The sequence below is a fragment of the Aulonocara sp. 'chitande type north' Nkhata Bay genome, linkage group LG17 (assembly GCF_057382095.1).
Source record: "Aulonocara sp. 'chitande type north' Nkhata Bay isolate Kocher_YH1m ecotype deep benthic linkage group LG17, A_spYH_male_GT1.1, whole genome shotgun sequence".
In the NCBI taxonomy this organism is placed as follows: Eukaryota; Metazoa; Chordata; class Actinopteri; order Cichliformes; family Cichlidae; genus Aulonocara; species Aulonocara sp. 'chitande type north' Nkhata Bay.
Window position 1 is genome coordinate 37,966,960 of NC_141360.1, and position 23,991 is coordinate 37,990,950.

The following is a 23,991-nucleotide window of genomic DNA, read 5'->3' on the forward strand; positions in this document are numbered from 1 at the left end:
GGGAATCACCCCTCACGCTCCACCTCATGATGCTTAATCGACGTAATCAACCTTAATTTGATGCAGTGTGAAAAAAAAATGCACAGAAATCAATTATTTTTCAAGAAATATTAAATAGATTCAACATCTTTCTTCAACAAAATTGCAGACTGCACAGATGGTACCTTCCCAAAGGAAAAAGTACTATAGCTTACTAGGGTATATATATTAGACTTAATAGTTACTATATACAGTAATTGACTTCTATTCATTTTACATCAAATTAAAACTTTGGGTGTCAGATAATTATTTATTAAAAGCTAGACATTTTAAATGAGAATAAGAAAGAAAAGTATGTCTTTGTGCCCCCTTTTCCCTGTTCATGCCCTATCGGCCCCCCTGGCTAAACTTTGCTAGATCCGCCCCTGCACAGTTACCAGCGTCAGCTACGTAGAAAAAGATCCTGGAGTAGAAAGTAATATTAAATAAATTCTAACAATAGCTTATCAAGCTTAAACGTGCTGCTGTTGTTCAGCCGCTGGTTTCCTCTTTCTGGTGCAAAGTGGGCCAAAAGCAAACTAGAGTCACGGACTCGCGACAGAAAAGCCGATCAGCTGATCGTTAAGCAGTTTCATGATTGAAGTAGCAGCAAGAAGAGGCAGTATATCGTTTGTTAAGCTTAACGCAGGAATGCTTTACAAACATTCAGAGATGGACTTACACACTTGCTTTACTTCTCTCGGGATAACTTTATCGGAGATGAAATGCCGGGTTGCTAGCGAAGCTCCAAATGCTATCCAGACCACCGACAGGTCCCGCATGCCACAGCCGCTCTATCACGTGATGCATACTGCTCCACGTGCTAACGTTCTGAGGTGAGTTACGGGGTGTTGCAAGTTTTGTGAGGTGCTTTCGTGATATTTAATGGATCGGATTACATTTTTTATTTTTCTCCGATATCCGATCCAGTAATTTAGGTCAGTATCGGACCGATACCGATACGTAATATCGGATCGGTCCATCTCTAGTAACTACGTTATTATTGCGGTAACGAGCACGGTAACTAGTTATTATGCCAAAACCGGGAACGCGTTACTCGTTACTGGGATTTAGATAGGCTCGTTATTCGTTACTTCGTGTCGTGGCTATAGCGGAGCTTCCACAGATTCAATAACATTAGCAAGTGGTGGAAGCCAGCAGGTGGATGAAGGAAAAGGGAGGCAAGAGGAGAGACCCGAAGCGGCCGCTGGTCCGAGAGAGTCAGGTGAACTGAACTTCAGGTAAGAAGTTATAACCTGCAGTCCATCTGGGTCAGATATAAACTAAGTTTAGGTGGAGTTTATTTTCGTTATGCTGACTTTTTCGTACTGCGTGCTAGCTAGCATGACGAAGTTTCTATACAGATGGGTGGGTGCTATGTTACTGATGTTGAACTTTATTTTGTTCATAAGGTTAATTATTAGAGTTGCCAACCGTCCCGTAAAAAACGGAATCGTCTCGTATTCAGAGAAAATATCATGCGTTTCGTATTGAGGTGAAAAGGAACACAGTTTGTCCCGGACTTCAGCTAGAATGGAAAAAGACACAAAGCTGGAGTTTTTCTGCGTCTTTACGCTGTCAGCTGCCTCTTCTTCTCTCATCCTCTCACCCTCCCTCCCCTGTTTCTACTTCAATCATGAAACTGATCAATGATCAGCTGATCGGCTTTTCTCTCTTGTTTATTTATCGCCCACTTTGCGCCAGAAAGAGGAAACCAGCGGATGTCGCGGTAAACAACAGCAGCACTTTTAAGCTTGATCAGCTGTTGTTAGAATTTATTTAATATTAATTTCTAGTATCAGCTGATGTTTGCTGGAGCCACAGCTGTAAAGCTGCTGGTCATGATGTCGGTTTGGTTATGTGATGAGAGGGAAACATGAAGATGAAACCAGGAGATGTCCTTACTGAATCATCAGAGCTGTGATGGAGAAACAGGTTTACCTTTTAGGTGACATGAATGAGTTGAAGGGAAGTTATGAGCTGTTTCTGAGAGACAAATAACACCAGGATCCTTTTCTAAGTAGCTGACAGCTGGTAACTGTGCAGGGGCGGATCTAGCAAAGTGTTGCCAGGGGTCCATGTAGGGCATTAAAAGGGAAAGGGGGGCACAAGGAAATACTTTCTTATTCTCATTTAAAATGTCTCGCTTTTAAAAAAATAATTATCTGAGTCTTAAAACAAACAATTGATAGATTGATGCATATATACCATCAGAACAGTGTACATCACTGTCACAACAGCGTTTATTTTCATTCAAAGGCTTTATGATTTTTCCTATAATGGTGGGCCGGTCTCTAGTCAAAATGCCCGGGACGATTTTTTTGTCCCAGTCCAGCTCTGTATGCAGCTCATCTGCAGTCTGGTGTTACCTACATCTTCCTATTCAGAAGGCAGAATTTCCGAGTTCTGAGTACAATCGAAAGCACCATGACTGCAGTTTTTGTGTTGGATGTAAAAAGCAGGCTAGGATAGAATCAGGTGTGGGATTTCTCTCATGGAAATGTGCACATTATTGTTTTCCTTTCTATAGGTGGCACAGTGCACTTGTGGCAAGTATGCAAGCTAGAAGACTGGCACTCTTGCTGGGTATCCAGTTACGGAAGCAACACATTAACAAGAGAATTCTGAGTAAAACCAAAGTTACTTTCCCTAGTAACTAGTTACTCTGAAAGTAATTAGTAACTTGAAGTAACTGAGTTTCTTTTGATAGAAGTAACTAGTAATGTAACTAAGTTACTAATTTAAAGTAACTTACCCGACACTGCATATGAAGTAGTGATAAAGCTGTCAGCACAAGATTTTGTGTGTATATATAAACAATATTCAATCAGCATAGTTATTCAGGTGCTGTTGCATCAGCCATGTTGGCAACAGAAGGAGCTTTTTAAGTTAGTTTAATGAAAAACCAAGGAAGGTGATGCAGTTTGATCTCGGTGGCCGTCTTTCTGCAGTTTCAAACTGTCGGTATACACTTGTCAGCATATACTGACAACTCTGCTGCTAAACGAGACCTCTAAAAATAAGAGAAAAGTCAAGGTTTCCCCTAGCTAACAGAATACAACTGACCTCTTGCACAGCATGGCAGGTAAATTATTACCTCGCCTGTCCACTACCAGCTGATTTGAGGCTATATGCACTCTATGTGGGACGCCTCCATTCTCCCATTGCTGCTTAAGCAACAGGTAACAACATGCTACCAGTTCCTAACAGCACTTAAGCAATGGACACACGGTAAAGGTTACATCTGAACTCAGTGTGGGCTCTGCCTCTAACATTAACTGAATTTACATTTTGTTCTTTGATAAACAACAACACATTTCAATATTTCTACTAATGTACTGAGAGCACAGCAGTTATTGTGAATGCTCAGTGTGGACAAACATTACATTGCATCATGGGATTAGCCTTCCCGTTCTTACAGAGAAATACCAAAAGCTGCAGGACTACTTGTGGTTTAAAGTAGATACAATGACACATTTTTTCAGTGAATCCATTAGGATCACAGCAGTCATGTGTCCCAGCCTTCGGGCCTATACAAATATGACCTTATTTTCAAATTTAGCCTCTTTTCACATTTCAAAACAGTCCCTATTCAAATGAAGACAACCTGTATAGGCATGGCAAACAGTATGTTAAGATTCATTCAGATGCAACTATCATCCATGAAACAATACACACACACATATATACATATATATATATATATATATATATATATATACATATATACATATATATATACATATATACATACATATATACATATATATATATATATATATATACATATATATACATATATATATATATATATATATATATATATATATATATATATATATATATATATATATATATATATATATATATATATATATATATACACACACACACACACACACACATATATATATATATATATATATATATATATATATATATATATATATATACACACACACACATATATACACACACACATATATATATATACAGTGGGGCAAAAAAGTATTTAGTCAGCCACCGATTGTGCAAGTTCCCCCATCTAAAATGATGACAGAGGTCAGTAATTTGCACCAGAGGTACACTTCAACTGTGAGAGACAGAATGTGAAAAAAAAAAATCCATGAATCCACATGGTAGGATTTGTAAAGAATTTATTGGTAAATCAGGGTGGAAAATAAGTATTTGGTCAATAACAAAAATACAACTCAATACTTTGTAACATAACCTTTGTTGGCAATAACAGAGGTCAAACGTTTACTATAGGTCTTTACCAGGTTTGCACACACAGTAGCTGGTATTTTGGCCCATTCCTCCATGCAGATCTTCTCGAGAGCAGTGATGTTTTGGGGCTGTCGCCGAGCAACACGGACTTTCAACTCCCGCCACAGATTTTCTATGGGGTTGAGGTCTGGAGACTGGCTAGGCCACTCCAGGACTTTCAAATGCTTCTTACGGAGCCACTCCTTTGTTGCCCGGGCGGTGTGTTTTGGATCATTGTCATGTTGGAAGACCCAGCCTCGTTTCATCTTCAAAGTTCTCACTGATGGAAGGAGGTTTTGGCTCAAAATCTCACGATACATGGCCCCATTCATTCTGTCCTTAACACGGATCAGTCGTCCTGTCCCCTTGGCAGAAAAACAGCCCCATAGCATGATGTTTCCACCCCCATGCGTCACAGTAGGTATGGTGTTCTTGGGATGCAACTCAGTATTCTTCTTCCTCCAAACACGACGAGTTGAGTTTATACCAAAAAGTTCTACTTTGGTTTCATCTGACCACATGACATTCTCCCAATCCTCTGCTGTATCATCCATGTGCTCTCTGGCAAACTTCAGACGGGCCTGGACATGCACTGGCTTCAGCAGCGGAACACGTCTGGCACTGCGGGATTTGATTCCCTGCCGTTGTAGTGTGTTACTGATGGTGACCTTTGTTACTTTGGTCCCAGCTCTCTGCAGGTCATTCACCAGGTCCCCCCGTGTGGTTCTGGGATCTTTGCTCACCGTTCTCATGATCATTTTGACCCCACGGGATGAGATCTTGCGTGGAGCCCCAGATCGAGGCAGATTATCAGTGGTCTTGTATGTCTTCCATTTTCTGATGATTGCTCCCACAGTTGATTTTTTCACACCAAGCTGCTTGCCTATTGTAGATTCACTCTTCCCAGTCTGGTGCAGGTCTACAATACTTTTCCTGGTGTCTTTCGAAAGCTCTTTGGTCTTGGCCATGGCGGCGTTTGGAGTCTGACTGTTTGAGGCTGTGGACAGGTGTCTTTTATACAGACGATGAGTTCAAACAGGTGCCATTCATACAGGTAACGAGTGGGGGACAGAAAAGCTTCTTACAGAAGACGTTACAGGTCTGTGAGAGCCAGAGATTTTCCTTGTTTGAGGTGACCAAATACTTATTTTCCACCCTAATTTACGAATAAATTCTTTACAAATCCTACCATGTGGATTCATGGATTTTTTTTTTCACATTCTGTCTCTCACAGTTGAAGTGTACCTCTGGTGCAAATTACTGACCTCTGTCATCATTTTAAGTGGGGGAACTTGCACAATCGGTGGCTGACTAAATACTTTTTTGCCCCACTGTATATATACACACATATATATATATATATATATCATGAAGGTGCACTGCCAATGTTTTGCCAACAGTGATTAGTGTAAGTGATGCATTTGTCCTCTGCATAACTATACAAGTAAGCAGGACGGAAGCAGATAACTGTTACAATGTTTGCATTTTAAGACACCTTTTTTAGCATAAACTGAAGAATAGGATATCATATACTGGGTTGGACTACTGGACCAATATATATGGCTATTAGTGATCAGCTAGTTGTTGATATGATTGTTTTTGTGAGAAGGAATTTCATTATTTTTGTTGCTGTCCACTTTGTCCTCAAGTCCACTGCTGGGTCGGACCGCATGGTTGAGCGAGAGCTGTGATTTGTACACATCTTGTATGCAGTGGCTTGGAAACCTGCCACTGTGTGGTTGAAGTTAAGTACTGTTGTAGCATCAAAGTGTAAGTCTCACCAGAACGTCTGCTAATCCAGAGACCATGCTAGGTCTACCAGTGGTGTGCTGCTTTGTGTTTTTGATTTCTTTAATCACAATCATGTTATCCTAATAATTTATCCTAATAATTTATTAGGGTGCTTTAACGCTGTTGATTTAGAGACTGCAAGCGCTGCATTTGTTATCTGATTGCATTATTCATATCCTTTGGTTTTTGTCCAGTTTAAAACTAAATATATCCCACCTAGGTGATATTTAGCAAGTGGGCGTATGCAGTTCATCTCCTCACACATAGCTCTTTGGATATTATATCAGCAATCGCTAGTATAGTGCTGCTAAATTACCAGTAATCATCATGGCTGGATGGACCATTTTAGCACATTTCCCAACCCATATACTCGTGCAAACAAACTAAAACACTGACCCTACAGTTAAATAGAAAGCAAGTCGTCTGTACTCAACAGCACTCTATTGACTCACTACACATTTCTCGACATTATAAGGCTGGGACAAGCTTTACAAGCAAAGACTTTTAGAATGTCATAAGCTTATGTCTGGGTTTGTGTGCTAAAAAACAAACAAACAGGTGTGTGCTGGTCAGATCGATAACTGTAACAGAATATCTGGACTTGAGGCCATTCACCAGTATACAGTATGTGCGGACAGACTGCTTGTGTGCTTTTGTGCAACACAGTAGGCAGAGTTGGTAGCGTACTGATTCTAGCTGATACCTCGGGCTCTCCCATCGATCAGCCAAATGTCTTCAGCACACTGCTGACTCCGAGCCGTGGTCTTATTTCCTGTCCCCATAGAATGGGAGCATTATCTGAATTAGTCAGGACTGCAAGTGAAGAGAGTGTATCAATATTTTTGCAATGGTTATGTCAAGACTGACTATACAGCCATTATATGAAGAGATCTACTTCAAGCGCCAGTCTCATCTTCTTTTCTTGACTTCTCTCTTGCGTCATCTCATTGCAGCAGGTCGTTCATGACTCAACGAGTGTCTCCCAGACGTTTGCGTTAGTTTGAGCAGCAATTAAACATGAGTGCTGAAAACGATGACTGCAGAAAACCAGAATGGGCATCTAAAGCTTTTCAAGAATTTGCACTTAAAGGAATTCAAATTAATTCATCATTAATTGGTAGTTTTTGCACTCACTGCCATTAAAAAACACCAAACCCAACACTTGCAACCATGTTTAACACACTGCAATCCACACTATCTGATATCATGACCACTCACTCGCATTGTTCTCTCTTAAGCCACTGTCTCACTCTAACACCACCCTACACGCACAGAGGGGAACCTAAAAGTAGTAACCATGGCAATATTCAACACTGCCCACCGGGTCCACTGACAAAAACTATTAAACAACACACAATGTATATGGTTTAAGCTCACAGAAACATGTAACTGTAGCATTCCTGCCCCCCCTTTGGTCAGAGGTGGGAGGATAGCCACTAAAACACCCCCCGCCCCCTGGGGCTGTGGAGCTGGGTGACTCAGACATTTGCAAACTCTGACAAAACATGTTCATATATACAGCTGGTAGATGACATTATCCCTCTGTTACTAAGGAGATGAAACCTTCTGGAAATACAGTAGCTACAGTGTCTGAGGCACTTGGGCAGCACTTCTACCAGCAGCATCACAACAACTTGTAAAAATTTGGAAAAAAACAAAAAAGTAATCTGTGTGGAAACAGTGCTCAAATATAGTGATGTAGTGTCACGGTGCTATGGTCAACTTATTTGGTTAGTATGCTATGATCCAACAAAATTCTAATTGGTGTGACAATTGGAAAACGAGGTAGCCCTACACCAACAGCCTCCAAAGAATAATCCATTATTTTTAGCAGCGGGTAGAACGTGTGGTTACATTGTAACCTGGGTTTTCTGAGTGAGAGACCATCTCTTCATTCCATACATAAAGAATATGTAATGGTGGATTACTGGACTTTCACTCAGAGCTCCAAACACAGTTTTCAGGTATGTAAAGAATATGTACGTAAACCTACATTCTTTAAAATGGTCAGCAGGGGGCAACCCATCTTGCTCTATAACCGTAAGCCAGTCACAATTAGGCAATGAGTGTCTGGTTTCACAGTCATTTCCAATTTTTTCTTGCCTAGTCGGACTTCAAAACACCAAGATGGAAAAAAAAAAAAGCGTGATCGCACGGTGGCTACATCCAATCATAATGCATATGCTCAAAATTAATTTACACCATGTCAAAATCTTCAGTGAGGCTGTATTTTGTTAAACCAGATGGGCGAAAATTTTAGTAAACATAATAAAAATCTTACTGCTCAACTCCCGACAAGGTATAGCTTCCAGAAATAGTAAACCAACATACATCTTTTGGGATATTTTGCCAATCTCATAATTGGCCACCACCAATACACTGGATGTTGTGCCGGTATGATTTTAGTCAACCGTCTTTGGTTGATCACAGTCTGAGTAAAATGTAGCAAGTTGAAATTCCAATAAAAATCAATAACTGAACAAAATTTGAACTTTATTACTCAGCAAATTACTGTAAATAATTATTAAGATTGTTAACACTTTTAACACTGCTTCTTCGGAAAATTTCAACTTATTGTAATGTGACCCAAGGTACACGTTCTGTGGGTAGGGTGTTCCAGTCTATCACAGGATCAACACAGCGACAGACACTCTGACAGCCACACTTCTTTTTTGTGTTTGTTTGGAAAAGCCACAACAATGCTCTGACTATGAAGAGTTACACAACAGCATTTTCAAAAGTGGCTTCACTTCGCTTCATCCTCGGTGTTGAACCTGTTTTTTTAGTTTCTGGAAGAACTTCTCCTTTTCAAAGAACATTTCCGTTAAACATCTGAATAATTGCGGATTTACATATTTCATATATGCAAACTACACAAACCTCATTTTATCAGAGGAAAATCTTGAACCTCCAACACCAACAGATGCTGCACCAGTGATGACATTCATCTGCACCAGAGCTTTACCGCTTGTATCAGGCTGTCCTAGTCTAAACATTTACGGATCTATCAAGTCATGACAGAGGACATCGCTGACAGTGTCTATTTCATTTGACGGCCGTCTCTGCCTGCCTCACACTGGGGCTCTGGAGAGCATGTGTCTGACCCGTGAGGCACACAGCCCGTTGGGTGAAATGTCTAAGATGTCTGGATCTAAATGTTTATGAGCAGACTGAAATGACAAAAACTGCTTTAGCTGTGCCACAATAATGTCCTCGTTTGACAGGTGACCGGGCAGCAGCAACTGTCAGCTGTCACAAACTGCGATAACAACACCAAACAACCGGGCAGACAGCGAGGCAGCAGGAAAATCCCAATATAATAAGCAATAACACCTTCTAAGGTGTTACTGCCTAATATATCTTTGGTATCAAATAACACGTTTATACTTCAAGCTTCTGAGCGGTTGTCCCGTTTTCTCTGGTATTACCATGTTATGTCGATATACGGAGTCAGGTTGGTTTAGTACGTGGCTTGTCACACTTAATAGGCTCTATAAATTTAGCTAATACTGCAAAGTTAGCACATCTTCATAAATGACTCTTTGCTAACCACAGCGAGGTTGCCATATTTCATTAACTTAATCTCTAACAGCCCCGTGTTTGCGTTGTCCTTTTTCATTAGCAGTCATAACTAGTTTTGACACTAAGTGACGCAAAAGTGAATGATTTCGCTAACACAAAGTAAATGTAATTTCTTCACGCCATAAACTGAAGAGCAGATGCGACGTTTTCCTTGCAGGTGCTGTAAAATGCGCCGAACTGAAACTAAACGCAAACTTGCTCGGAGTTGAAGCCCAGGTGACTTCCAGCTCGGTGTTTTTTTTTCTCCCTCGTCTCCCTGTCAGACTTAAAACCAGGTAAAACACACACACACACACACATTCCCCTACCTGCAGGACACCGTGATTTCAACTTTGGTGGCAGGAACAGAAGGGTTGAGCGGGTCGAAATCTACTATCGACGCCATGCTTAGGAAACTGTTGTTCATCCTGTCAATGTTTTTCCTCCTTTTCCCCTTTTACTGCGGTCCTGCCCCTTTTTACGAGCGCTGAAGGAGGATAGCGAGAAACTGTGTTTGCGCCTCCTCGGCGAGAACTGGAGCAAAGGTGCCAGAGAGAGAGGGGCTGGAAGATGTGATGTCACACTACTCTCGCCTCTCTGTGTGTATTCCTCTCTTTCTATCGCCCTTCCCTCTTTTTCTTTTATTTTCATTCTGCCACACGCTTCCCGTCGGTGTCTTTCTGTCTGTGTCTCACTCCTGTTCAGTTCTGCTGACTTCTGTTTAGGTCATTGAATTTCCTCACATTTACAGCCATGGAAGTGCTGACAATGATACAATCGCCAATTACGCAAAACAATAAATGTGTCATGAAAAGTATTTCCTGTGCATGTGTGTGTATGTGCACACACGCACACACACACATATTTCTCCTGCCCCTGTCTCAATACTCTTATTCACTCTACTTGAATTCAGTTTAATTCAGTTCAGTTCAATGTAGGCTTTTGGCTGAAACACCCCTAGCCACGTCTTCCATGGCCGCATTAACCTCTTAAGGGGCCTAGGGCAACAACATCCCCACTTCACCATCACCCATCAGCCCTAGGTCATGTCATTAATATCGTTTAGCTCAGGCTTGTGAAAAGGCTTGTCCATACATGAATTCTTCTCACAAGATAAAAATATCACTTAACTTCTTCTTCCCCCTTTTTTTTAAATATATATACATACCGGGTGAGGCTGTTACCTACAAATGGGGTTGGCATCTTTTACTACAGTCACACAGTGGTTGGAGACTTTGGCACCACCTGAAAAAGAAGGGGACTAGATCTGCAACCACTTGCAGTCAGCTGCCATCTTCAAATCAGCTCTGGTGCACTAAGATGGCAGTAAAATGATAACAAGACAGACCAGTCTGCTTACCAGTTACCAGACTGAAGGGGGTCAAAGTGTCAATACATGCAATCTGTTCATGATAATATGGCAATTAACTGTGATAAATTGTCAGAAATAACAAATCTGTTGTTGGCTGTTGCAAATCTGTTACCATCTACACAAACAGAAATTCACAATCGATCCATCCTCTGCTGCTTATCCATATCAGGGTCACGAAATTCAAATTAAACAGAAATCCATATTAAGTACTTATATTCAGAATTCAGCTACAATCTCAAAGAAATACACATTCAGAAATTCTGGCACAAATACTGGCAGAGTTGCTGATTGCAACTAGATGATTGTAGAAGACCCAGAACTCCAGGCACCAATTGCATCTATAATGACATAAGCACTGGGCAACCTTGCTTTTATATACACTATAATGCCAAAAGAACTGATTCAACCATCTAAATCACTGAGTTCAGACATTTCAATCACTTTCATGGCTGCAGATATATAAAATCAAGACTGCTTCTACAAACATTTGTGAAAGAATGGGTCACAATCAGAAGTTCAGTGAATTCCAGCTTTGTACAGCATGGACTGTACAACAAGTCCAGTCAATAAATGTCCTTGCATTTAACTATTAGTATTATAACAAAGTGGAAGCAATGGGGAGCGAGAGAAGCTCAGTGACAAAGTGGGAGGCCACATAAAATCCCTAATAGTATACGTAGGTCACCAACTTTCCGCAGAGACCTCCAAACTTCATGTGGCCTTCAGATTAGCTTATCAATAGTCCCCAGAGATATTCATGGAATGGGATCCCATGGCCAAGAAACTGCATCCAAGCCTTACATCACCAAGTGCAATGCAAAGCGTCAGATGCAGAGGTGTAAATCATGCCACAACTGGAGTCTAGAGCAGTGGGGATGTGTTCTCTACAGTGACAAATCGCGAAGTCTGGGGTTGTTTTTCAGGAGCTGGGATCGGCATCTTAGTTCCAGTGAAAGGAACTCTTAATGCTTCAGCATACCAAGACATTTTGGACAATTTCATGCTCCCAACTTTGTTCGAATAGTTTGAGGATGCCCCCTTTCTGTTCCACCAGGACTGAACACCAGTGCACAAAGCAAGGTCCATAAAGACATGGATGAGCGGGGTTGGTGTGGAAGAACTTGACTGGCCTGCACAGCTTGATTGCAACATGATGGAAAATTTGTTTGTATTTATTAAACACAAGCTTCATTTTTTTCATACCATTCATTGGTAGCAATTAAACTGATATCTTCTTATTTTATTGCTTTCCTTTGTGGCTGTCAGCTGGTCACTGCTATTTTCTCTCTCTTATCATTTCCTTGTCTAGGCAAGACTGCCATTTTAAGTACATCATGTGGCTTTTGCATCATGTAGTCCTCAATTAATAAAAACAACAACAACCTGTAATGGCTGCTGCTTAAGTTAAATTTTAGTATAGACAGAACTCACAAAATCATTTCAGTAGGTGGTGGTGCTCTTAAAATATATATATGTGGAGACAATGACTATGGAGAAAGGTTTATGCAAAAATGTTCTCCCAGAAATGTAATAGTTGTTTGACCTAACTCTGGTTCTACCAGTATGTGCCAAGCTCTCTGACAGGCTTCAAAATAAATTGTTTGTAATAGCCAGATATCAGTCTGCAGCCAAACCTTGGATTTGTCCCTGTCTGTCACAAAAATGAGCAACCTATTGTAAAATGACTAAATTATCATGACGGAGTCCATAAATGAAGTCAGTATAGCAATATATTGACACAAGCTTGGTTATAAAAACATACAAAAGCATAGCTAATGCCAATGAATAAATGTGCCAAATGTTTAATATCCAATTAAACCAGATAATTATTTTCATTTTATTATTTAGTTTTTATTTCTTGTCATATTTTTTTTACATTCTAAATCCAATTTCTGAATATTCAGACAAATTTAAAGATTGTTGTTTTTTGACCTGGTCCATTTTTATGCTCTTATATTATCATGGTTGTGTGAAATGGGCTCAAAGATGACAATAATACTAATTATGATTTGCTATGTGATTTCTTTCAGCATTATATCAAACAAAAGTTTTATTATGCCAGGAAAAACAAGCATCAAGCCTGCATTATTATTTTTTAGCTGAGATACAGACTAAAGGGCATCTGCAACTTCAAGCTCGAAGTCAGTGAACTACAGTATTTGCTGTAAGTGCAATAGCAAATCACTGGATAGGACCAAAACTCCAATCCCCCCCTTTTTTGTCCCTGGTGGTTTGATTCCCCACAGATTCGTTGGCTGTTTTGTTCCCTGTGGATAATCCAGCCTTCATGTCTGTCCGTGTGTCTAGACACACACTCTTCTAGTCTCTGTAGCCTGTGAGGAGATTGTTAGTGTTATTATTATTAGTGTTTGTGAAGAAACATTAATAACCGTCTCACTCTCTCTCTCCCCCTTTCTCCACGCTAGGAGGATAAGCATCGGATTTAATTAACTGAAAGGGAGACCCTCCGCTAGCAGAGAATAGAATGACAGCGTGATGAATGTGAAGGGATAAGGAGGAGAGTCGCAATATGAGGACACTGTGTGATGAGTGTGCGATTCCAAAAGTAGCTCTACAGTACTTTGAATGTTTCTCTGGAGGCGTGTATATGTGTGTGAGTTTGTAAGAGCTTATCAGGAAACACGTTTGTGCTAGTAAACAAGGCAGCAAGGGCACAAGATAATGTAAGGAATGTCACAAGGCCGAGTGCAATGCATGTTTAAAAAAAAAAGTGTCTACTTGTGGTATATATCACACGAGTGTGTGTTTGTGAAAGCATCGTGTTGGGATGATGGAGTCAGAAGATTTTAAAATGACGCATCTTGGTATTAGTCAGTGTGTTTACTGGCTACTTCTCTAAATATAGCTGTCTTACACACACACACACACACACACACACACACACACACACACACACACACACACACACTGACACGCCCTGAGTTGAATGTGCAGCATGATGGTGAAAACTATTACAGCACCTTTGGGCAAACATCATACCCCTGCCCTGTGTCCGTGTGGGCAGTGCGGTGGATGGGTTCGCACACGCGCGCGCACACACACACACACACACACGGACACACATACAAAAGTGCAAGGGCAAAAATTAATACACAGGCACAAACATACAGTATTTGCAGGTGGCACAGAAAGAAAGACAGAAGCTCAATGTAGGCGCAAACATCACATCATCACCACAAGAATGAGCACCACAGGAAGCAACACTGTCTCAGTTAGACAAAAGCACATACACATGCACGGGTACACAAAAAACTTTTCGGTCCATGCTGTCAGAATGATGATATCCATTAATCATAATTGAACAGCTGAGTCCCTGCGCATGCATAAAACATGAAGCCAATTGTAACCAATAAATCCCCCACATATAGTAATTATTGCACACAACTGTGTTACCGGCTATCCATTCCACGTGCTCGTCTCATCGAGGGTCACGGGGTTACTGAAGCCTAGCTCCACTGACAGTGTGCAAGAGGTAGGGTACATACTGGACGGGTCAATGTGCTCACCATCCATCACAAACTAACAGACGCACACACGCAACCACTCACACCTGCAGCCAATTTATAATCACCAATTAACCCAACATGGACTGTGGGAGAAAGCTGCAGCATCCTGAGAAAACCCACGCAGGCACAGGAAGAAGACGCTAACCAATGCATCTCTATTAAAGCACCCACCTACATACTGTACAGTAACCACTGGTGTTCATAGAAGCATTAGTGTTTCAGTATTTTTCTTTTTCCCTTGAGTAGAAATCATTGTAATTAACAGAAGAAAAGATGTTTCTTTTTTATACTAGCCCACGTTTCCATTTCTAAAAAAATCTACCCAATAGCTAGTGTTTTAATAGCGTTTAATAGTGTTTTAAATCTTTATAACTTTAACAAATAGAACATTTGGAAGAAAAGCATCTGGACTTCTTTAAGTTGCTTGAAGACGTTTCACCTCTCATCCGAGAAGCTTCTTCAGTTCTAGGGTCAAAAGGTGGAGAGTCCCAGATTTAAGCCCTATGGGAGTGTTTCCCCAAGAGGGATATGGACCCCCTATTGATCCACTACCTAATCACATGAGCCAAGGTGTGAAAACAGGTGTAGGTCACAATCAGCCAGGGTTTCGGGTGAACCCGCTGTGAAACCTAGCCCCACCCTATAATGTGATTTCCTGAGGTCAAAAGGCCCAGGATGTGAGTGGGCATTAAGGTGTCTGGGAAGGATCTCAAAACTGGATTATAGATGGCAGACAGTTGGTGTCGTAAACCACCGCCTCTGTTCAAAGATGGTCGTTCACAGTGGACATAGATGGCTTCTTTCACTCATCTTTCAAACCATCTTTTCTCTTTGTCCAAAATTATGTCCCTCTTGGGGAACACTCCCACAGTGCTAAACTCTGGGACTCTGCACCATTTGACCTTAGAACTGAAGAAGTTTCTCGGATGAGAGGTGAAACGTCTTCAAGCAACTTAAAGAAATTCAGACGCTTTTCTTTCTAAGCTCCTTAGACTACAATGACCTGGATGACTGAGAACCTTCACAGAGATTGTGTGAAAGTCACTTTTTTGCCCATGTTTATTTACTCTCTTCTTTTTTCTTTTTCTTTTTTTTTTAAAAAGTGGAGTCAGAAGCGTTCACATTTGGATGAAACTGTAGAGCACAATGGTTATCAGGTAAAACTAGCAAGCTAGCAAGCTGCATCTACAATCTGCATGAGCCCGTCACATGGACACCCATGCTTACTAATTAGCACAAAATAATATAAAAGTAGTAGTAGTAAAAAGTAACTAAAATGAATTACTAGAATTTCACAAACATGACGTAAGACACGCTCTTAGTACAGCTAAGTATGGTTTAGCTTTCCCGTTCCATGACTTGAATTAGCAAAGATAAAGCTTAGCTGACTAGGTTACAAACTGCCAGGTGCACTCACTTGTATTGTATACACCTGCCAGTCAGTGTGACGGTCCTATAACTCCAGTGTTATAAGTCTAGTGTTTAGTAACACTTAAACCTGTGAGTTAAAAGCCTCTTTACCCGAATGGGGAAGTTAGCAATACTAACCATGGTGTTCATGGCGTACTTTGATGTATAAAGCCTCGTCAATCACAAGTCGCTAACCAATGAGTGTTTGGTAGTGATGTACCAATATCATTCTTTAAGCGATAAAATTACCCCCAGCAACTTAAAGGTATTTTTTATACACATTCTCGAGTTTTCTTTTACTTTCCCCACATTTTGTCACCTAATTAGTGTCATGCTAGCATGTGCTGTCCCCAGTTTCACTGTGAGATCAAACCCTCACTCGTCAACCTCGTCTGTCACCTGCAATTTTTGACATAATGTATGTATTAGCTTCAGTGATGACCCCTTAGCAACTTGGCTCTCAAGTATTAGAGTACGTTTTACAGTAAATAGGAGATAATGCTCATCTATGTTTCTCTTTCAGCTCAGGAATGTTGCCCCTGTGAAACATCCTATGTGGTTATGATGTGCTAATTGACTCTTCGCTGTACAGGGTTCGACTGGAGAATTCTCTGGGTTTAATAGTCACTGACATTTACATAATTCATAGTGATCTGCACTCATACAAAGAGATCTACAGTAGATGATTCAATTCAGAGTCCAAGTCCATTCTGTCAACAAGCACTTTACATTCTCAATTCTCACTGTTGCCCTCTTTTTATTCACGATCACTCGCCTAGTTTCCAACCTCTCCATTCTCCAAGTGGCTCACGGTGTCAAAGCTTTTAAGCCACCGCTCTCTAATTTCATGCTAAAACACTTTATAGACGTATTAAAAATGTTGTTCTTTCCGGTCTATTTTGCATCATAACTGAGATCCACTGAGATAGGGTGATTTCTGTGCTCGCATTAGGAGAGGAGGCAGCAGTGGCTCATCAGTTCTGGTCATAAAACAGGGGCGCCGGTGGAGGATTCACTCTGTGGAAAATGGAACTGATGGTGGTTATTGACCGTGTCCTCCAGATCCTCATTGCTGCTGAGAAAAACGTCTTTAACTACCAAGTGGTCGGTTTCCTCGCCCCTCATCTTGTCCTGCTGATTCAGTCTTTAGATTTGTTTTCATATGGCTTTAAAAGAAATGAAAAGCACATTAGGTGCTTTAGGTGTTCGTTTTTTTTTCCACGCCGCATACTAATCTACATTCTTCTTACCAATCACGCCCACGTTTATTTCAGGAAATCATCCAAAGATAAAAACAGAGAACTGCCTCTGGTCTCCCTCTGGTATTCCACTGCTTGTTTTAATTTAATTTTTTGACCAGTGTTGAAGAGGGCAAGCCACGAAGAGAAAAAGCGAAATCTCCCCCCTCGCCCAGGACCATTTCACAGACAAAAATGAACCGGTATTGATTGTAATCCCTGGATAAATACAGAGCACATGCAGCTGCAGAAATCCCATTATTCAGACAGAATTAACTGTGAAACAAGAGCACCTGCTTAAGGTCCACACATCACCAATCAGTGCATTCACTGAGCAGATTAGAGGAGGATATGTTATCTGAACTCATCATACATTACGTCGCAATTAAACTGAAAGTGGAATTCCCAGTCCACACCTTCAGCCCGACAGATTGTAATTGATTTCTGGTGAAACCTGATCATCAGGGTTGTACTTTATGCGACAGTAACTCGGCTCTTATTAAATTCTGTAAATTCCAGAGGAGCTGGTAGGACAGAGAGCCGGTGTCAGGTATAAAAACTGTCACGTTGTTTTTCAAAAACTAGTCTTTTGAAACAGCAGCAGTAATACTGTCTTGTCTGTGGTAGCTGACACACACGTTATCATTCTAGGACGTTGCAGTCTGGTTATGTTTTACTTCCTTTAAAGTGTGATATTTTTCTACAAACAAACACTCAGTCATAAAGCGCCGCGTGATGCGTGAATCCTTTCCGTGTGAATTCCCCATTAAAAGCGCTGACCTGTTTTCCATGCCACCTCAACCCCAAATGTGCTGGAGCATGTGTCATACCCGACATTACAGTATCTGTCAGAATATTATGTAGCTGCACGCATGCTTCTGCTGCATGCAGTGGCTTGTCACAAATTCACAACTTACAGACATACAAGTTAAATTAATTACAAGTTGCAAATGTTATGTAGTTAAGCGAGATCAATCATCCACTAATCAGTTTGTGAAGTGCGATTTTATAGGAGAATCTCAAATGAAACATAATCAATTCCCTGTCAAAATAAAAGCAGAGAAAGGAAATAAGTTATGCTGAGTTAATGAAGTTGAAAGTGGCATTGTGTGGGTGTTATGTCATCTGATTGCGCTTATGAGGCGTATTAATTCTGTTCCACTTTATACTAAAGTTCAACACAGTACATATAAGAAAGTGTCAGACACTGTTCCTCTGCCATGAGGCCAGTTAACACTCTGCTGCTCTCACTACCTCTGAACATTGAATATCGATCCTTCTTCTGTTTATAAGATTGGGGAAACCTGCAGTCAGCTGAGACTGAAGAAATCACTTGGATGACTGACGAAACGTTTCTCCTACAAAAAAGCTACGTCCAGATGAACAGAATCAACTTTTGGAGATCGATCCTTCTATCACTCTTTACATTATTATTTTTTTAATCTTTTTTGCCTCCTGCTTTGTCTTTAGCAGTACACTTCAGGCAGTGCTGCTGCCTGGAGTTATAATTAAAAGGCAATTGAAATAAGCTGGCAGACAAATAATGACTCAATGGGTACAGAGAGGAAGATACTGCACAACGTATATATCGCATGTTGAGGACACACAGTGTTTAAGATTCTACACATATTTAAAGTCATAATTATTCATAGAGCCATAGGCCAAATTATTCCATCATCCAATGGTGCATTTATTTATTTGCGGTTTTCTTTTTGGGGAGTTTGGATGTGGGTATTGCCTGAAATTGTAATTAGTCATGACAGAAATGATTAAAATAATACAGAAAGAAAGCCTCATTTGTATGCACATCAAATGAAGCACAGTCTCTGTGTTTACCTACTCAATCACTCAGGTGTCATTATACAGTACTACCACCATGTGGTCACAACATATTAATACATGAGTTAAAGAAAAAAAACAAGACAGACATGAAGCTTAAAAAAAACAAAACAAACAAAACTTTTTTAAATATTAAAATTTATTTCCACGCTGCAACCGATCTTAATCACTTAAAAATTGTTCACAAGAGAATCAGCAGGAATGAAACGGCGTATTTACAGAAGAAGAAATTTACAGTCACATTTCAAAATATAATATTACAATTAGAGGGATAACACTTACAGCTCATCTGGTTTCTAGGGGATTATTTAGTCAATGGGACTGAAAACCGATTTCTGTACTCGATTTAAGCTCTTTCTTGTGAGACAGAAGGAAAGTCAATTCAACTCACAAAATAAAAAGATTTTTCAGTGCAATTACCTGAGTCCCACTGACTTTACCTTTGCTAACAACTTCTACCTCATGTATCCCAGTAAGAGCAGCAAATTTATTTAACAGATACTTGTGATAGAGTAGTTCAGGAGCAAATGTTTACCTAACCTTTTTAATGAGGGATAGCCAACATTTATCAGGTAGTGATTTCTCAGTCACTGCATACAGTTCAGGATTAATTACAGGCACTGATAATACCTCTGTATATGGAGTCAGTCGTCTACAACAGCAAGATAACAGAGGTATCAGATGGAAAGAGTTCAAAAACTTTCAGTGGATAAGACACCACAGAAAAATCAGAGAAAAAAATAAATAAATAGTCGTAGCATTTTTACACATTTAACAGACTGAATGTTCTTTTCAAATGCTTAACTGCAGCACATGTGCAGTTTACAAGTACTAAAACAGCAGAGATAAACAGTAATATACAAGAAACTGCCACACAATTTGGTTGGAAAAACATGCACATATACACACTTGAAAAAGAAATGCTTTCACAAGACTGTAACTCATACCGTATTACATGACTTGGGAATTACAAGGTGCTTGAGTCTATCAAGATGAATGATTTACAATCACTGACTGTAAATCAGAATGTTTCATAAAAGCACTTGCTGCCAGAGCAGTGCTTCAGCTGTGCAAGTGTCGTACAACTATCGAAGACGGGCAGAGAATTACGGTCAGTGGATTACCATAACATCTAAAAATAACGGGAAGTACAAAGTAAAAGGCCAAGAGATGCTTTATAAAAAAGCATCAACCAGAGGATTGAGAAACCGAGCTGATGGCCGACTATAATCAGAAAAAGCTGTTGAGTTGGAAATGTGAACAAATCTTCATTATTACCTGTTCTTAAATGGTTATCCTGCTCAGAGGAGTTCTTTCTTAAAAACCTGTTGCAATGTGCTACCATGCACATTCAAAAATGATCACAATCTAACATTTATTAAGTGTTTTGCCACACGCAGAATCAATGTGCGGGCAAATGCGATAAATAATAGATTTGCTGCTAGCTAGCTAGCATATTTTTCCGTCTGTTTTTTAAATTTCAAATATATTTTAATGTTTAAGTAGTTTCATAATTCAGCTGTCTTACAGAAAGACAGGGCAGGATATGTTTTCTGGTCACCGTGAAAAGTATCAGCTAAACTAGCTAAAAGCTAACTAGCCTAGCAGGTACTAGCCTTTTAAGCTAGGAAAGTTAACTTTATTTTATGTTGTTCAGATTTATACAATTATAGATTTATATAGTTATTTAAAAATATTACATTACACTTTGAATTATTATGGGTTTTGAAATGTCTTTCGCTGTTATGTCTAATGACAAAGTAGCCTTTTTCAAAGGTAATGTTTCAGCAGATAGTACTCTCTGCTTTTTAAGGCAATATGTAATGTAGGAATAGTGCTATTCAGCTATGATACCTGCAGTTTGTTAGAGATACAACATTGTCACTTTATTTTACTTATTTTTTTAAAAGCTTAATCCTGACTAAGCCTGGGTAAATTTAAACTGTATAAGAACCGTGTTAAAGGAGCATGGTGTATGCCTTATTTTGAGGCCTCTACTTTAATCTGATGGGCTTGGCAGTAACAGCTCAATATTAAGACCATATGCAGCTTCAGTTGGTCCTTGGTAACTGAGAACACATGCATACATAAAGAGACCAGCACAACAATGCCAGAAAGACACAATAAACCACCCATCACGTGAACAAAAAGACAGTTATTGCTGGAGTTTAAATATTTCCGTGTCTTGTCTTGGGACACAGACGTTTTCAGCAGTCTTGGTTTTGATGAAGAAAAATTGGTGCAATGAAGCAAATAATTTAATCTGTTTTCCTTTTTCTTAGTAGCTCTGGCAAAAATGAATAATATGCATAGACAGTATCCATGTTGTCTTGCGTTGAACTGACAGGGAATGTTGAATACACCACAAACTCCTGGATCAATAAATCCATACTTTTCTTTTCACTCTATTACAGTCACAGCTATGAAATGAGCTGGCCACTGCAGCAGTTCTATGATTATAGGAGCTTGAGAGGTTCACGGATGATGTTTTGACCTAAAATGTCAGTAATGCTACTCAGCTGGAAAGAATGATTTCCCTGAAACTATTCCAAGTGAAGCATCAGGGATGTTTTAAGGTTATTGTGGGCCTATCCTGCCATACCTATTGATTTGGGACCCTCTCTGGGTTTCCCAGTCAGTAATTTCTCAAGTCGAAGATGTTATAGAAACTTTGCAAATAATTCATGTTGACTGACTGATGGCCAGTGAGCAATCCTGTGTCATTAAATCCAGCAGTCATTAAAATCCATCCTCCAGAGATGCTTTGGCTTCCCAAATCTTCACAGTTCGGTCACTGTCGAAAACACAAAGGTAAAGTTTATGATAATAATCACAATTTGTAATTTTAACATGGCAGGATCGTAGTTCAACACTACTGACTAGTGTTCAACTATGTTAGGAGACTTACTCAGAGGCAGTGAACAGTTGGCTGCTGTTAGTAGCCAGGCCGTTGATTGGACTGTCGTGTCCTTGGACCTCACCGAGGGGTGCAAGCGAGTCAGTGTGCCAAAGGCGCAACAGCCCTCCTCTGCATCCACTGAGCAGAACCGGGGAGCCTGGCACCACGCCCAGAGCACTAACCCAGTCTGCCTTGGCATTGACCGACTAGTAGATGCAATAACAGCCAACAGTTAGTGTAGAGTTTATCAGATTTACAAGTTTAAGTCACTGATATAAACTTTTTAATCTTGGGAAAAATCTTTGATGCACAATACCTGTAACAGTTTCTTACTGGCCAAGTCCCACTTTTTAATATAATAGTCTCTGGAGCTGCTGTAGAAAAAGTCTCCATGCACAGTGAGAGACTCCACGCTGTCCTGATGGACGGGGTCAAACGTATGGCAGGAGGTGATGCTACCCTGAGCGCCCTCTGTCACCTCAAACATCTGAAAAACAAGCACATTTGTTCTTTATATATATGGTGGTTATCATAAAGTTTGACGACTCTGTTCATTGCTCCCTGGAAGTATAGTTAGGGCTGGATCTGGTGATCCTCAATCCTCCCTTAGTTATGCTGTTGGTTATGCAACCCTCACTACCCTGGCAAGCAAAATATTACCCCATTGAAACAGGCAATTCCGGACAGTTGGTAGTACTGCAGGAAATCTAACAGATTAACACTTTTGTCCCCCCCCCCCCGCAGTTTTAAATCCCTGAAAGTGGGGACGTCTCTCCCAGAGCTCCAGTTCGGTGACACCATGTGCATCTTGTAGAGCAGTGGTCCCCCCCACACACAAACACATCCTCCAACCTCACACAAACTTCAATTTTTTTGTAAACATCCATCCATCCATCTTCATCCGCTTTGTCCGGGGTCGGGTCGCGGGGGCAGCAGCCTAAGCAAAGAGGCCCAGACCTCCCTCTCCCCAGCCACCTCCTCCATCTTATCCGGGGGAATACCAAGGCGTTCCCAGGCCAGCCGAGAGATATAATCTCTCCAGCGTGTCCTGGGTCTGCCCCGGGGCCTCCTCCCGGTGGGACATGCCTGGAACACCTCACTCAGGAGGCGCCCAGGGGGCATCCTTGTCAGATGCCCGAACCACCTCAGCTGGCTCCTTTCGATGTGGAGCAGCAGCTGCTCTACTCTGAGCCCCTCCCGGATGGCCGAACTTCTCACCCTATCTCTAATTTGTTTAAACAATTAAACAAATTAAAATAAACTACTACCTCTTTTAAATAACAGAAAAACAAACCATCTTTATGGTGTAATTATTTTACGTTTAGGTTTTTTTTTAATTGTGTAAGAATATTCAACATTGGTATCAATACATTTTTCAAAAAAACACCTCTCTGTGCAGAATGGGTTTAAAAACATTCTGTGGCAGGATCAGCCTGATATTATTCACATTCGACTGTAACTTTACTGTTTAAAGAGCTAACATCTTCAAATTTTCAGGAGTAGTTATTCATTATAAGAAGTGTTTGTGAAATAAAAATCAAGAACGTGGGATATTGTTTGTCCGTGATTTGGACAGCCTAGCGCGACGCAGGGGGAAGCAAATTCTGGCGGGGATGCCTACCTTAGCACCACCGTTGTGCAGGTGAAGGCAAGATATCATCATAGTTTTTAGACTTTGTCTTTACTTTACAATATAAAGAGCCTTGAAGGAACTGTTGTAATTTGGTTTTATTTAAAAACAGAATATAATTCAACTGATTTGAGTTGAAAATCCTATTCAGACTATATATCTATATATATATATAGGACGCTGCTACAACACATATATGGCTACATTTTTGTGTAGCTTCCTACTTTAATATGATGGTCTTTGGAGCCGGTGAGCACCAGGTCCTGCCCGCTGCCCAACTTTTCGACTGTCAGACACATAACAGGCCCCAGATGGCCGGTCAGCTTCCCCGTAGATGCAAATCTAAAGAAAGGAGTCAAATTAAGAAATCATTACCAAAATAAATACCTCCTATGAAACTGCTTATAGCTAAAACTCCTATCGATGTTACTGTAACTCAC

At 40.4% G+C, this 23,991-nt stretch overlaps 2 protein-coding genes across 5 annotated transcripts in view; both read right to left on the reverse strand.

Moving 5' to 3' along the window:
• Positions 1–10,165, reverse strand: part of LOC147310538 (copine-8) — a 104,663-nt gene extending 94,498 nt beyond the window's left edge. Inside the window, exon 1 of the mRNA XM_086268618.1 lies at positions 9,966–10,165. Within this exon, the coding sequence (XP_086124744.1) occupies positions 9,966–10,063 (98 nt within the window). The 5' untranslated portion in view covers positions 10,064–10,165. The remainder of the gene's footprint in view (positions 1–9,965) is intronic.
• An 8,874-nt stretch (positions 10,166–19,039) lies between these two features.
• The window catches only part of LOC147310539 (kinesin-like protein KIF21A), a 45,087-nt gene continuing 40,135 nt past the window's right edge, over positions 19,040–23,991 (reverse strand). For 2 of the 4 annotated variants that reach the window (XM_086268072.1, XM_086268071.1), the window contains 4 exons: positions 23,776–23,893; positions 22,238–22,408; positions 21,931–22,127; positions 19,041–21,816 (listed from right to left, as the gene is read on the reverse strand). In XM_086268072.1, coding sequence (XP_086124198.1) covers positions 21,762–21,816; positions 21,931–22,127; positions 22,238–22,408; positions 23,776–23,893 — 541 coding nt within the window. In that variant the 3' untranslated portion in view covers positions 19,041–21,761. Of the gene's footprint in view, positions 21,817–21,930; positions 22,128–22,237; positions 22,409–23,775; positions 23,894–23,991 lie in introns of all 4 variants that reach the window. The other 2 variants (XM_086268070.1, XM_086268073.1) reach the window with 2 other exon arrangements.